The following is a 16,175-nucleotide window of genomic DNA, read 5'->3' on the forward strand; positions in this document are numbered from 1 at the left end:
ATGGCAGTTCATAATGCTTCATCTACTACATTATCCTTGTCTCAGAAGAGAAGATTTCACAGTATGAAATGTGGACCGTCTGGTAAGTTAAAGTTTCTACATGAAACAAATTCAATGCATCTTCTGCATGATTTAATTACTCCTATGAAGAAAAACTAACAAATCTAATACAGGCCTCTGCATAACCGGGCTCCACCTTGATTGGTTTCAAAAGACTACAGAAGTATGGCCATTTATCACAAGGCTTGACCAGCTTTAAGTTAATATGTGATTCTGGTTTGATCATTTAAAAGGCTGTCTGTAGTTGCTGTGTTTTCTGACAAAGCTTCTAGCAGGGCAATCTGCTCTTGTACTGATATACCTAAAAGAGTGGTTTGCTGCCTAGGTGCTGTAAAATCACTTGTCTTGTGTCTGTTGCCTGCTCTGATGTTTTTTGTTATATTTTAGTTGATGTAATCTATGGGTGTTTTTTGTGTGTGCAGTCCATAGGTTAGCAGGATGAGGTCCTCTAAGCCACCAGGTGGTAGGCACTTGAATTTGCATCTTTGCTTGTTTGGTTCATTTTATTTTCAGCGGTAAAGTGGACAGGCTTAAATATCTCTGCTCAGGGGTAAATATCCGCTGTGTTAGCTCTTCAGTAGACCTTTTTTCATGCTTGTCCTGCACAAAGGAGAAAGATGATTCACAGCAATTCAGAGTAGCTTAGTAGTTTTCTTTAGTTGAGTAACCTCAGGTTTCTCTTCAGCAATCCTGGTAGGTTGTACTGGATGTAGAACCTACCTAGTAGTGTATCATCTGGATTTGCATCTGCAGGTTTTATAGTGCAAAATGCTATGAAGACTGGATAGATTGGGTTCTTACCAGTTGTGATTAGGGTTGTCATCTCTAAAAGCTTCAATATCTGTCCTTATTAAATACTGTTCTCAGAAGTTTTTGTGAAGCATGTATTAGAATGTAGGAGAATAATAGAATGGCTTAAAGAAGGATAATCTCATTTGAATAAGGATGGAACCTTTGAATGGAACTGTGGAACCTCTATAGTCAATGAGCAAATAGTGCATGTACATGCATCTTCTATGATAAAATTGCTCTAAAAATGCAGCCTTCTACACTAGTAAAACTCCATCTGCCTTTGATTTGCACCACCTTGTTGACCACAAAGTAGCTTTTTCCTTTTCTCTGTTAAGTTCTTGTTTACTTCTTTGTTTTTGTTTTCAAAGCAAATAAAGCAGCTTCCAAAGAGATGTGCAAATAATGTCAAGATGTGTTACTGTAATTGAATAAGTGTAGAATTACTTGGCTTGTTGTATTTCTTGCTGTGTGAAAAATTCTTTTAATGGCACAAGTGGATTTGATGTTCTGCTTCAGACAAGCCAGCTGGAGAAAAGATTTTTCGAGATACACTATGCTACTTTAACAGAACTCTTACAGGAGGTCCATGTGTGAGCTTAAATCACTTCTTAAGTAGACCTAATATTTAAGCAAGTAAAGAACAAATCTAAAAAATGATAATGAAAAGAGTAGCAAGTAATTCATGCTAAATCATCATGTCTGAGCTTTTAAAGGAAGATGTTGTTATGACCAAAAAAAAATGTTTTGTTGCCCTCTGTAAATGCAATAGAATGAACTTTGTCTTCTCTCCAACATATTTCTATGGGTCCAAATATTTCATAAAGACTTTGTTTCTGATGCCTTTGCTTTGGCAATAAAATGTTAAGCAGCTTTAAAAACTGATGATTGTCCATAATTGCAGGCAAAGAAAATCAGGATTATTACGCTTGATAATCTTCTGAGTGTAGGTATTTCATTGTTAACTTTTAAAATCCAAGTAAATTCTCTGTTGCATGTTTGTGAAAAGCATGTATGAAAAACTGAACCCAAGACCAATCCATTCTGCTTTCTTAAAATAATTTTGATAAAGTGTTCTAAATGCTTAGAACAGTAGTTTAATCTTGGTTCTCCCAGTTTGAAGAGAGATGCAAGCTGCTATGGCTTTGTCCATGGACTGGTATTTGCACCATTTTGGAGATATATGAAATAGCCAAGCTTTTTTATTTTTTTTTTTTCCATTTTTAAACCAGCAAGGTAAGTTACCATCTTTCTCTAGTTTCGTGATGTCTCTGAAAATCAGTCTGCAGCATACTTGGAAAACTCATTGCCAGACTCTTATTTAGTCCTGTTGGAGTCACTCTTTGTTACATTACCTTTGTTCTTGCTTCCTTCAGCTGTCTGTGTAGATAAAGCTATGTTTCGTATGAACTTATTGTATGATGGGTACACGATTGATTATACACTGTCTCTTTACTATTGTGTTCTATTAGCCAAATACGGGCAATTTAGGAAGTAGTCTAATGTTTTTTTTTGTCAATGGAACAAAAAAAAATTGTATAGTATGAGTTAATATCAAGAGATAAATTGTTAGTTTCTTGTACCCAAAAAATATGGGATTAGTGTTCTCAAATGTTAATCACAGTAATTGACAGTGCTTAACATGCAGCTTGCATAGCAGCTAAAGCTGGAACTACCTTCCATATGAATCTGTTTTTCATTCTAAATGAAACAAACCAAACCACAACAAACAAGCACCACAAAAACAAGAAAACCCTATGAAGGCATTGGGAAGAACAACACAAATTATTTCTGGAGTAACTTTGAAACTACTGCTGAAAATTCCCAATGAGTTAAATGCTGCAAGTGTTCTTGTGTTGAAATGCTGCAGGAGGCATGAGTCTCTAACGTTGAAGGTCACCATTTCTGTAGAAGATGCTTGTTCCTTATGTGTGCTCCAAAACCGATGTCAAGAGTTGTAATGTAACAGAAAATCTGCAGCTAACTGGAAGGCTCTGAGTAAAAGATGAAAATTACATCCTACTCAATCTTGAAGAAAACTGTACTTCCTAGTGTAATGAGATCTTTGTCCTCATTCCAAGGCTGCATTGCATCCTACTGAAGCCCATATGCCTCAGGAAACTTGTGCCATTACTGGTAGATGCTTTCAAAGACTGTTTTGTTGAAGGATAAAAGATACTGCATGAAAGAGTTCCCCATAGCCATAAGCACCTGAAAGTATTCTAGAGAAAGTGTGCAGTGGAAATTATGCAGTTACGAAATACGAAGTTTCAAGAATATTGACTGCTAAAGTACTTGATTCTAAGCATGCCTTCTATTTTTTGTGATATGAGATTAGGTCTTAGTTGATGCTTCTTTTGATCTCAGCCTGCTCTGCGGTTGGTTTTCTTTGTTGTTTTTTTTTTTTTTTTTTTTTTTTGTCCATTCTAGTTCTCTACAACTGCATAAGAATTTTTAAAAATCATATTTCTAAGGATCCCCAAAACTGTACAGTCTTTGTCTAGACAATTTCTGCAAGTGACTCTGAAGAGGTATTAAGCCATCTTTGGACCAACTGCTTGTTAACAGGCAGACTTAGAAGAACGTGAAGGAACAGCCTGGACCTTTTTACCATACCTAGCTTAAGTAAAACTTGTTCATTTTGAGATCTCCTCCAAATAAATGTTCCATACTTTGATTGAAGTGAAGCTGATTTGCATTAAACAGTTTTCATGCCATGTCTTAAAAATAACAGTAACAAGCACTTGCTCATGTTGGAATTCTGCTTTCTAATGTGTGTTTTTTTTTTTTGGGGGGGGGGGCAGACAAATGAAGGTCCACAGATTCAAGAATATAGTGATGATAATGGTGTATTGTGGTGAGGTCAAAATTTGAATGGTAGGAATCCAGTTGCTCTGTCATAGTTAAAAATAAAGCATTTTAAAATTGATTTTCTTGCTAATGTGCATGTCAGACATCTTCTTGAATGTTTTGGCTTGCTTTTACATTTGTACAAGCTTTAAGTTGCATGTCTCCTTGAGTTAGTATCTTATCTTTTGTATGAGATACAGATACCTTTCTTTGCAGATATCTTTGTGCTCTGAGAAGAGAGCTATTCTTTATTGGATGAATCCCACTTCATGCTAAAGGGCTTTACATAGTATAAATTATGTTCAGCTGTCCTTTTCTTCTCCATAACTGTGTTAGTAAATCAGAAGAACTAACCTTGAGTGGGAAAATCCAGACTTATAATTGGTTGTCAACCAAAGTATACTCATCAAAGCAACAGTACCATAAGAAGCTATAATAAATTAACTGGGCATAATATCATATATATACAGCCACAAAAAAATAGTCACTATAATAATAATGCAAAGTAAATGCTTATTTTGACAAAGATGCAAGTTGTCTTTGATCAGTTACCATATAAAATCAGCAGAACTTGTGATCAGAGCCTAGGTGAAGAACCCTTCAGAAGCCAGCCAGAGTTGAGTGGGATTATGCAATATTTCAAAATGGATTTTAGAATTTACTGTTGTCAGGTCTGTGATGACATTCAAGCATCTCCTTTTAGAGAGCATGAGCAGTCACCTCGGAAGCTTGGGCACTGATCTCTAGGAAACACAGTGCAAACAGGCTGAATTACAGTCTCACTTCTCTTTGTGACTAATTGCTTGACATTGAAACAATAAGAAGTGGGATGAACTAAAAGAAGAGATCCAGGTACTCAAGGTACTAAAGTGACCTTATTTCACATAATGAATAGGGATGCAGCCTGTTCAGTAGTTATGAGACCGTTGGAGTATTTAAGGAATGAGAAGAGCAGATAAGAGCTCAGACCTTTAAAAGATGATTCTTCATCTTCACCCTGATCAATAAAGGACTTTACGACACCATCCTTATGCTGGTGATGGCCATTCTATCAGGGTGACCTGGAGGTTGTAGTGGCCTCATTGGTTAGAAATTGCCCTGTTGCTTGGAATAGAATCCTATTATTGGGGCTTACCACTTTATGCTAGACCAGTCTCACTGATTTTCAGATTCCAACCCAATGAATTCAACTGGCATAATATCAAAGGAGAAAAGAGGAGCTAAAGACTTGATAACAGTCATTTTCCAGTAAACCAAGGATACAAAAATCTTCTGTAACCTCCCCTATTTTTAACATTGGCCTAAGCTTGATGTTTACTACCTTTCTGCAAGTGGTACAATGCTTTTCCTCTCCTTATAAGAGAGATGTCTACTTGTGATAGAAAGATCATATGGGTGATCTTATTTAGGGAGCTTATTTTCCTTTAATGACAAAGACCTAAGTGAGCCCTTGGTTATGGGATGTTTATTGCTGATAGAAATACTTCCTCAGGTATCTTAATTGAGCAGAAATGGATGCACCCAGTTCCTGATTAAAGGAGGCCATGTTGTTTGTAGCAGCAAGATCAGTGGATATGATTGGAATCAACACTGTTTCTGTTATTACCTGCTAAAGAATTACTCATCTTTGTAGACAGAACCCTTCCATGATGTGGAAAGAAAGATACTCTGCAGTGATGTAAAAAGGGATATAAGTAGATACAACAGCTATATTTATCGTGTTTTTAGAATTGTACATGCACAGATAGAAGATGACTTCATAAGGAAAAAAAAATGCTCCTACTGAGTTATTTGATTTCTAATTTGGATTTGAATAACTCTTTTTCTCTTTGAAAGAGATCATGAGCCATCCTTCTTGGTTACAGCAAACATCTCCACATCAGCTGACTGTATGCACAATTGAAATAAGCGTAGCTTGAAGCAGGTTACCTGAGCCGTGTTTAAAGGGGAATCATTCAACCTGAAACATCAAAAGGGGGCTAACTTCGTCTACAGCTAAGAGGAACATGACTTGCAGTCTAATGGCAGATTATTGTAGCTGAACAGGCACTAGGGCATAATCTTAGAGAAGCAAAGAACAGAGACCTGAGCTCTGATTACACAGGTCTCACAACACTCTAGATGAAAGAGATCAATGTCTGCCTTTCTTGACAAGAGGAGTAAGGCTCTTGCATTAGTGACAAGATTGGTCACTGTGAGTATGTAAATGAGATGGCTCAGTCAGAATAAGCAGGGACTTTTATACACGGTGCTTGCATTATTTTTTTTTAACTGAGCTCGCACTGGCCAGGTGGGGAGGAGGTTGCAGCAGGATTGTTGAAAACAAAGGAATCAAAATTAATCATTTGGATATCTAAGAAGTCTTCATATGAAAGTTATTGGATTTATGTTTTTGCAAATAAAAATGGTTGTAGGAAATACCAAAAATAAAATCCTGTACTGGCAAATTGTGGCAGACTTAGTAAGAAAATTCTGTAAGGTTGAAACTGAAGATGATAATATGTAGAAACATTTAGCCTGAAGTAGATGAGCATGAAAGATATATTTTTTTCTTTTTACTTAATAAAATAAGTTTCTTGCAGTCTTCCTCGTTTTAGCATTACAATCATCTGTGAGCACACAGTCTTTCTTCTAAGTTTCCAGGATCTCACAAAGCAGAAGAAACTTTAAACATGACCTTTTTCCCCAAGAAATTTCTGCACTTGTAATACTTCTGTAAAATAGCTGATAATGAAATTTGAGGTAGCCTTGCGAAATGTTTTAGTAGCTTTGAGTTCATAAATACTGACAAGTTAAGGTGTGAATTAGATGTTGGGTGTGCAATTACATGGTGTGTACATCTCAAAGTGATTTGTGTGTGGTAGATCCATACACAAATCATGGGAGTTTTTAAAGATGCATTTGAAAGTCTTGTGCAAGCTAAATTAGGGGCTTAAAATGAAAAGCAAGATCGTTCATAACGTTTTTATTCTGTTTTCATTAAAAATAAATTACAGTTCTGATTGTTGTTAGAGGTTTGGTTGCTCTCACAGGGTATTATTCATATGCATCTTGCTTTCAGATTTATTTACACCTACTCACTGGCTACTGTAATGGTGTCTCTACTCAAGTTCTCTAATGCTGGCAAGACAAACTAAATATTTGCTATAAAATATGTTGATAGGAAAATGATATTGTTAATCCATCAAGAAAATGAGATTTCTACAAAAGGACAGAAGAAGTAGGGAGGAAAAGCCACTTTGATTTATATTGTTCTTGCTGAGGTGGGGAATTCAGCATCCATTCAATAGCAGTAGGATGTCAGTGTTCAGCTCTTGCCTTGATTGAAAGTATTTGTTACCTTACAATCAGTTTATGGAAAAACATGTCAACTGTTCTATATAGCAGCTTAGAATCTACTTTTGATGTTTGTATATTTAGTGAAAGACAAAACTGAGAATAAAACTTAAAGGTGTGGTGACCCATTCAATCATAAAACAGTGGTCTTTATTTTAGCAGGCTTTTCTCCTAATTCTGTTTAAATTTTGTAGTGTTTGTCAGAAGTGGAGCTTGGATGAGTTTGCCTGCATCAACAAAGCTTTAAACTCTATTTAGTATAGCTTTCTCAAAACCCTGAAGGTAATGTTAGGCCTTCTTTCTACACCTTTGTTGATTAAACATTCCTTAAGTCAGTGTTTTACTGAAGTGGAAGGTCCTTTTCTGTAAATTCTGTTTTTCAGAATCATTTACACAATTCACATCTGAGATTATTTTTAAGAATACTGTATTTCTAAAGCCAAATAAAATAAAAAGGATGAAACTTCATTTTTTTTTCCTGAAATATTTTTTAACTTGTGTGCTTAGTTCTTGTCCTTAAATATTAGTATATTTATTTTACAAATTAAGAAGTATTATAGTATTCATCATTTCAGTTCAATTCAATTCAATCATTTCATCACCACATCTGAACTTGGTAGCAAGAAGCTTGTTTCTGCTTGTGTGCACCTTTCCTTGCACTGTGAAAGCTTGACTTGGCTGACTTGTGGCGATCTTCCTGGGTAAAGAAAAAAAATGTATACCTTGCCCCCTTGTACCACCTTCCCTGCAATAAAACAGATATCTGTCTCTCTCTCCACTCACACCTGCCGTTGCAACTCAAAGTTTACTCTCTGTACAGCAGTTTCTCCGTAATATAAGTTTTTTCTTCTATTTTCTTAAAAGTTTGTGTCTAGTAAAATTAGAAACAAGTACAGGCATGTGCATTTATGGAGAGTGTTTGTGGTTAGTGTACATAAAAGCTGCAACCTGGAGGGAGGGCAGACAGTTGAAAGATGAGATGTGGACATCTGTGTTTCTAGGGTAGCATGCTCTTATTCCAGTAGAGTTTACCCATGCAATGTTTGCAGCATTCTTTTATGTAGGGCTATAAGCACCATGCTGTTTTGTTTTGTAATATCTATTGACTTTATTTATTAACTAAATAAATGGACTAAAAGTAAGTCAAACTAACTAAAAGGTATCATAGCAAGGCTAGCACAGCATTTAAATTCTAAGCTAACAGCTGGCATTCTGGGAGTTAAAATCAGTAGCTGAACTGTGTCTTAAGAATGAAGATTATCATTTATTTTTAATGTGCCTTGGCTTTCCACTCAGGTTCATTTACATGTTTTAATGGAGGTGAGTGTGTCTACAAAGAACTCTGCAACTGCAGTCGATTTAATGCAAGTGGACCAAGATGTCAGACAGGTGTGTAGAAAGAAAAGAGCGGGCCTCTGGGATTGCATGCAGGTTCCAACAGTTGCAAGAATGACTACCCTTTTCCTAAATGTTACTTCTTCCTCCACTACTTTTCCTACCTTCTCTTCTCTGTGATGATACATCACGGTATAGCTACATTGCAACTACAGATTAAATCTAAAAACCAGCAGTACTTGTCAAGTGACTCTCCTTTTGTTAGTTTATAACACAGGTGCTGAAAGAGATCATATATGCAGAACGTGGGGTCAATATCATTTTGAAACTTTTGATGGACTGTATTACTATTTTTCTGGGAAATCTACATATGCACTTGTGAGACATACTGAATTAGATGAACAGAGTTTTTCTATACAGGTAAGGGAGTACACTTCTACATCCCCTTTTACTGTTATTGAACATGCAAATAATGCAATAATTTTAGGAGATTAAGAATAATTTGAGATGATAGTCTGGCAGTCTGGAATGTAACCTGTATCCAATTCTAAAGTAATATATGCTACTAATTAATTTTTCACAAAATATAAATAGCTGGTAGAAAACTGTCGTGTACTTTCTAAACCTGCTGCTGCTGTGAAAAGACCGCTCCAAAAGGATGGAAAATTTTACTCACGTTTTTGGGAAGAGTAGAGTTATTTGTCCACATGCTGAGGGTGGGATTGCGAGTATTAGTTGTGTAGCAGGTGGCTTATGAATAATTTAATTAAATATTAACTTTGACACTAATAATTTTATTTGACAGGTGAATAATGATCCTGAATGTCATTCTTCTCCTTATTCTTGCAAGCGGTCCATTAGTTTATTCTTTTCTGGAGATGAACAAATAAAGATGAGCAGTGAAGTGACCTATAAAGGATTTGGGTAATCATACTTGCGTTTCCGAGGCTGTAATGATAGAATTAATATATACAGTTTTGATAACAGAGATGTAAACAAGGTGACTTATTTGTTGGTAGCTTAAAAACTTTCCAGACTACAGCTGTAATAAGCAGTCCTCATCTACAGAGTAGATGGAAGTCAATATCTAAGTAAGCAGCATGCATTATCAAGAAATACAACTATTGACATTCACCTTTTGATTTTTTTTTGGCTCTTACTTGCAACTTCATCGCTTTTAGTTCAGTTACTCAGTATTTACATTAGTGGTTTTAAGATGTATGAAGAAATCATTAAATTGCCAAGTAACATTTTTAACAGTGTTATTGCTTCATTATAAGTTGTTTGTTTGTCTGTTTGCTTTTTGATTCTGTCCTGTTTCACAGACTACGGTTACCTTACATTATTGGAAATTTACACATCCAGAAACTAGCTGGGTATTTTCTAGTCAGGCATCAATATGCCTTTACTCTGGCTTGGGATGGTACATCTGCAGTGTATATCAAAATGGCACCAGAGTACCTGGGCAAAACGCATGGACTGTGTGGAAACAATAATGCTGTCCTGCATGATGATCTTGAAACTAGTTATGGTGAGTATTTAAACTAATCTCTGTTGTGTAATACCATGTGTTTTGTTTGTTTGTTTTTCCTCAGGTGTACTATATGTTATTTTACTTGGGTTTTACTTGCAATGCTAATTGAATTTAATACTTGGAATTTTTGAAGTGAAAAATATGATATGGAAATACTTCTGTTAGATGATAACGTTGATGAAGAGTGCTGGTGTCAATATGGATGGGGCTCTTGAGGGGGTCATCTTTAAAGCATGCTAATAGCTGGGTACTCTGTTACTTACAGTGGTATTTGTACTTCAAATTGCTGGGACCTAAAAGATAAAATTCTACTTTTAAATGTTCATTGCCCTCTAAGCAATTTTATGTAGTAGCCTATGGAAGCCTATGATGTTACTAGTGGAAAAAAAATGAATAATTTAAATTAGTAAATCAGTGAAGACTTCCAAATCCCTTTTTGATCTGGCATTTCATTTATGTTAATGCTTTCAGAAGTGATCAGTGATTCTTGGAGTCCCAGTGCTTTGGATGCCAACCTCAGATACTTACAAGAGTCTTGGCTTTCAAAAAATTCTGAGTGATGACCTCTATAAAATTAAAAAGAACCAGAGGATGAAATCAGGCCCCTTAAAATGTGTCTCAAATGAGGCAATAAAAACTTCTGGAAATGATTGCTTTGGAATGCTTAACTCTTTGTTCTTGCTCTTTAAAATTAGAGTGTTTCTATAGAGTACTATTTTAAAGCTTAAAGTACACATAAAGTAATATATGGTAGGTTTCCTTTGTTTAAGAGTGCCACTCAATTTTATAAAGCATCAGCCCTGCACTAGCATCAGCCTTAGCTCTACTGAATAGCTTACTCACTGTAACAAATGCTGAAATTAATACCGAGATCAATAGCTTGTTATGCTCATTGCCATCAGACTTTTCCCTACCCTCTCACCCTTCTGAGGGTATCTCAGTTGCATAAAGCTGTAACCGGAGCACAAGTAGATGCACTGCATACTGCCTTTATCCAGCTGTCTTGGGGAGCAGTAGTAACACAGAAAAGGCATGATAGCATTCATGGGTAATCTGAATACTAATCAATGTCACCACATCTCTATGATGGATAATACTTTTTTTTAACTTGTTTAAAGCTAGCATAGTCATTTCTACTCGTATAAAAAGGTCACACCTTTTGTTTGGTTAATATAGTTCATTATATTGTACCCTTGCAGTGACCTAGGGATACCTCATTATTCTTGGGTCTTTATAGGCTATCTATCAAAAGTTCCATATAAAGGAGCAGCATAGAACTGTGCATATACAGGCTATTATTTTCTTTCCTTTCTTTCGTTCAAGGACTACAACACACATAGTCCAACTTCCTAAAGCCTTTTTTTTTTTTTTTTTGCCAGATCATGTGACTTGAGTTTGCTTCTTTCTGCTGTTCTAAAACCTTCTCCTATATTTACTTCAAAAGGATTTTCTGTCTTAAAAGACCAGATCTTCTTCAGAATTGCACCTGATTCATTTAGTTTTAGATCGGGTTTGGCTTTCTCTGCTTAAGAGATGTGTTATGATTATTGATATATTTTCCTGGTAAAGCCTATAGAAATATTGTTTTGCCAAATCACTGTGTTGACTGTATGTGTGTCTTGTTTAGGAAAACTGACAGATGATGTAACAGAGTTTGTAGAGAGTTGGCAGGAAAATCCTCCACAAGGAACACCCAACTGGGATAACTCTTTTCTCAGTGAACCACCCTGCCTGACACAAAGCCATGAATCTTTACAGGTTTGGATCTGCACAAAAGGATTATTACAGCATTCTTATTAGATTAGATTCTTATTAGAACCAGAATTTGACTTAGTACTTTGAAGAAGGAGACTGGAAATATTCTCAGTTCTCCTTTGGAGAGTTGAATTGAGGTGGCTGCTGTAACAGTATTTATCTTGTTCCCTCTTTCCTCCCCAAGTAGTTTTCTGTATGAGTTCATAATTTAATTTTTTGATGTTTTGGAGATTTTTTTTGATGTTTTTGGAGATGCTTTCTGGATAGCAGCCAAAAGAAGTGTTTGAATCTGGGGTTAAACGAGTGAAAAGTTATCAAGTTAGGAATTCATTATAGAGCCGGTTCCCACTGCTTCCTCTTAGGAAGGATAGGAAGAAGTAGGCACCCAAAACCAGAATGAGAGCATGTTTTATTTACTAGTGTTCAAAAAAATATTTTTTTTACGTTAGTCTGCCATATCAAAGTAGTTTTACTTGTAAGTAATATTTTGAAGTTACAACCCTGAAATGAAATGCTTTGAAGCTAAAGCTGATGCAAGATCTCTGTTGCCTTTTACTACATGATTTAACTAAAATAAAAAAGACTATTTCAGGTCATCTAGGCTTAGCTGCAACACTGTCTGCCCTTTTTTAGGAAGGGATGTTTTAGTAGCATTGGCACAACCTTGAATAAAGGATTCGGTGTTAAGATTACTCTGTCATGGACAGTAATATGTTGCTAGCCACTGCTTCTAGTTGATGAATTCCTAGCCATATCCTGAGAGGTGTCTGTTCTGTTTTTGCATGATATATTGTTCTGCTTTTTGAAAGCATGTTCACAACAGCAATCTCTTTAATTACAGAGGGCATACACTCTGTGTAATATTCTGTTACATCCTCCATTTGAACAATGTCATGAATATGTGAGTCCTCTTCCTTTTATGGCAAGCTGCACCAGTGATCTTTGCATGTAAGTGAATGTTTTTGAGTAATTCCAAAGCTGTTAGAATAAACATTCTCCTTAACATGTATAATTCATTCTCATGATAAAGGAAAGTGAGGTGATTCTTTTTCTGCATGCCAACTGATATCTAAAATTCCTGTAATAATGTAGAATGCTTTGATTTTCACTTGTTTTAGTTTTACTGGCAGAGACTTCTGTGGAGTTGCTTGTTTTCCTTGGTGTAAGGATGGCCAAAACCAGGCTCAGCTGTTTTCATAATAACGTTGTCAGTTTACATTCCTTTGAATATGACACCAGTTTTCATGCTGAATGTGTGACATCATTAGTGTTTCTAATCTTAATGGAAAGTAGTAGTGAATAGATGAATTGGGCATCCGTAAGCAGTGTACAGTAACATAACAAAAATAAGAAATGGATTATCTGCATGCACAGAAACTATTTGAATATATGCTATCATTTCACAATCTGGAATAATGCTTGTCAAAGTAGTTTTGACTGTCTAACAGGCAGGTCTGAAAAAAAAAATTCTATTTCCTGTACCATGATGTGGAAATCTTATGCTTTCTTCTTGCAAGTCTTCTGTTGGATGCTACTCCTCTTGTAAAAATCAAGATCTCTATGAAAATCTCTTTACATTGATGCATCACTGGTTTTCATGTTTTTATTCAGGAAATTAGCATCAGATTTCACATATAGATCAGCTGTCTTCAACTGTCGCAGAATGTCATATCCATTTCAAGCTTTTAAGCTATTCAAGCAACACAGTACATTAAAATATTATTAACATAAATACAAACAATGTGATGTATGTAGTGCAGAAGCATTCGTGAGGTTATGACTGCATTTTTGAATGTAGGGAGAAAATAATATGTAATTTTTTATTTGTGTAAGGTCAGCAGTTGATAATGCAACTTGGTGTCGAGCATTAACTGAATATGCCAGAGCATGTGCCCAAGCAGGAAAGCCACTGCAGGGATGGCGAAAGCACTTTCAGCAGTGTGGTATGCAGACACTTTCGTATTTGGAAATACTGCTTAGTGGTTGTATTTTGAAAAGACTGCTCTTCATAATTTTACTTTGTCCCTCCTCCTATTAAGAACTAATACAATTATCAGTAAAAGCTTAACTGTGGACTCCAATGCTACGTAAGGGTTAGGATTTTTTTTAAGTGTGATCTGTGCTGAGTATATCGAACACATTTGAATAAGCTTGGAGATTTGAAGAACCTTCTTACTGAAACATCAGAAATACTTTAAGAATGATTATGATTAACCATCACATTTTTTCATGGAGCTACTCTCTCAAATATTAGCCAAGACTTCATAGATTTCTGACATATAAAATGTATTGTGAGTGTTCAAATATCTATTTGAATTACAGTTGAAAAAGTCTTAATTTTATAAGTCAGAGAAGGTAATTTTGAAGGAGAGAACCTATTTTGTCCACCAGTCTGGAGACAGAAACAAAATTGATTTGTCATTTGTGACAGGAATATTTTCTGTATGTTTCCAAAAATGTTGGTTAATGGAAATTCTATGATTTCTTATGCTGGTCTCAGAATTTAAATGGTTTTGCCGTGAGAAAGTTTCCCCACATCTCCCATTATGTAGTTTAAGATTATTACTTCTCGATGCACTTGCACTTGCACTGGACAGACTATGAATATACTTCTATTCTGTGCGTGTTATGAAACCCATTGTTTCATCATTAGAGACAAAGGATACTCAATTGAGTTACCAAAGAGTAAATATCTAAAATCAACATGTGCAATCTATTTATGACCATAGGCAGCAGCCCAAGAGCTCTATCTTTTTCTCTGTCTTTTTCTGTTTTGTAGTGATTACCTGTCTTGAACCCTTGACTTATAATGAATGCATCAGCTGTTGCCCTGTTTCATGTCATCAACAATCACAATGTGTTGGCAGTGAGCTTCCCTGCATTGATGGATGCTATTGTCCGGATGGTAACAGTTTTGCTTCTCAAATATGTATTATTTGATTCCATTTAACTTTCTGATCACTTTCCCTCAGGTTTACATATCTACATGGCCTGGCTAGATGAAGGCATTAACAGGAACTCTTTATAAATACAGTGCAAACAGGGTGTGGATGAATGACCATGTTTTCCTCAGTAACAAGAGCCTTTTCCTCAATCTAACAAGTAGGAATAGGTTTCAGCAGAGATCTGTATTCTAGCTGTAGAGCTCTGCAGTGCAGTGAAAAACTTGTTATGCTCTGTTGTTAGTTTTACAGAAGAGGGAGCCAGCCTCTTGATTCCCACAGTTGCTGCTTGCTTTTCTTTTCTTTTTTTCTTTCTCCTTTGTTTTCCCTGAAGAATGTCTGCAAGGTCAGGTGCTTATGAACTTTTTTGTCTTTTTCCTTTTGTTACTGGCTTCCCTTCAGTAAGTAATCCTATCCGTTCATTCTAGAGAAAATGAGATATCATGGATCTTCAAGTCCTGTCTCTTATATGTACCCTCACAACTTAAAAGTATGATCGTCATTGTCATACATCCCATCGTGTATGGGATAGTAATCTCTTTTAGCTGGAATCATCGAAATATAATAATAGAAAAAAAGCACTACTACAGTATAATAAAGACAAACAATGCCTTAAAACATATGAAGAATTGTAAAGGTGTCAAAAAAGAAACAAAGGGTACCCAAATAAAACAGCAGGTTTTATTCAACAGTGTTAAACACTAATAATTCATGCTATTATTCACTCAAGCAATTTAGGAACTTGGTCCATGTAATATTTATGTAATAAAATCGACATGTGTATTTTTTCTACTAAAATTGCTTCCAAATACCCTACACTTTTATTATTGTATGTGACCATTTGTTGTGTTCTTCGGTATGCTTGTTAGTTCTCTGTCAGCCATTTGTAAATATTTTTATTTTTTTCTTGATATTTTATTTCTTGTAGGCTTAATTTATGAAAATGAATTGTGTGTCAAGCCTATGGACTGTCCTTGTGACTACCATGGAAGTTTTTTTGCCATAGGCTCTGTGGTTTATGAGGAATGTAATAACTGGTTAGTAATTTTTCTTTTAATGCTGTGGACTTCATCCTTTCATATTCACAAGAGAGGTCATTTAAGGCACTTAAAACTGAATGAAGTTGACAAGCTGTTACAGTTTCTACATACAAAAGCTATTGTTCTATAGACATCTTGTTACTGAGACAAATTTAAGGAAGCTATAGAGCTGTTAATGGGGAAAAAGATAAAATCATGGATATTACAGAGAATACTGAAATGTTTAGTACTCTTCATTTTGAACTCTTCCCCAGAGTAAAAGGAATATGGAATTCTAAACCTTAACAGGAGAATTTATTTGCCTTCTGTTTTTGTCCTCTTTTGTTGTTTCACTTGGACGTGAGAGCCTAATATCTTTGACATGAAGTTGCTGTTCTGGGAATTTTTAAGTTAATTTTATACTTCAGAAAGAAAGGTTTGTGGGAAGAGATAATGTCTCTTATTGAATCAATGTAATTGGACAAAACAGATGCATTTGCAGACCTGCCACCCCTTCTTCAACAGTTTTGTGTCTTTTTTTTTTTTTTTTTTTTT

At 35.6% G+C, this 16,175-nt stretch overlaps 1 protein-coding gene across 1 annotated transcript in view; it reads left to right on the forward strand.

Annotated features, from left to right (window-relative positions):
- OTOG (otogelin) overlaps nt 1-16,175 on the forward strand; it is a gene marked incomplete at both ends in the record, with an annotated part of 102,664 nt that continues 86,489 nt past the window's right edge. The window contains 10 exons of the mRNA XM_084286949.1: nt 1-82; nt 8,332-8,424; nt 8,636-8,790; nt 9,176-9,294; nt 9,696-9,901; nt 11,532-11,662; nt 12,501-12,607; nt 13,493-13,602; nt 14,439-14,564; nt 15,530-15,638. Of these exons, the coding sequence (XP_084143075.1) occupies nt 1-82; nt 8,332-8,424; nt 8,636-8,790; nt 9,176-9,294; nt 9,696-9,901; nt 11,532-11,662; nt 12,501-12,607; nt 13,493-13,602; nt 14,439-14,564; nt 15,530-15,638 (1,238 nt within the window). The remainder of the gene's footprint in view (nt 83-8,331; nt 8,425-8,635; nt 8,791-9,175; nt 9,295-9,695; nt 9,902-11,531; nt 11,663-12,500; nt 12,608-13,492; nt 13,603-14,438; nt 14,565-15,529; nt 15,639-16,175) is intronic.

This window comes from Netta rufina, assembly GCF_964035555.1.
Source record: "Netta rufina genome assembly, chromosome: 5".
NCBI lineage: Eukaryota > Metazoa > Chordata > Aves > Anseriformes > Anatidae > Netta > Netta rufina.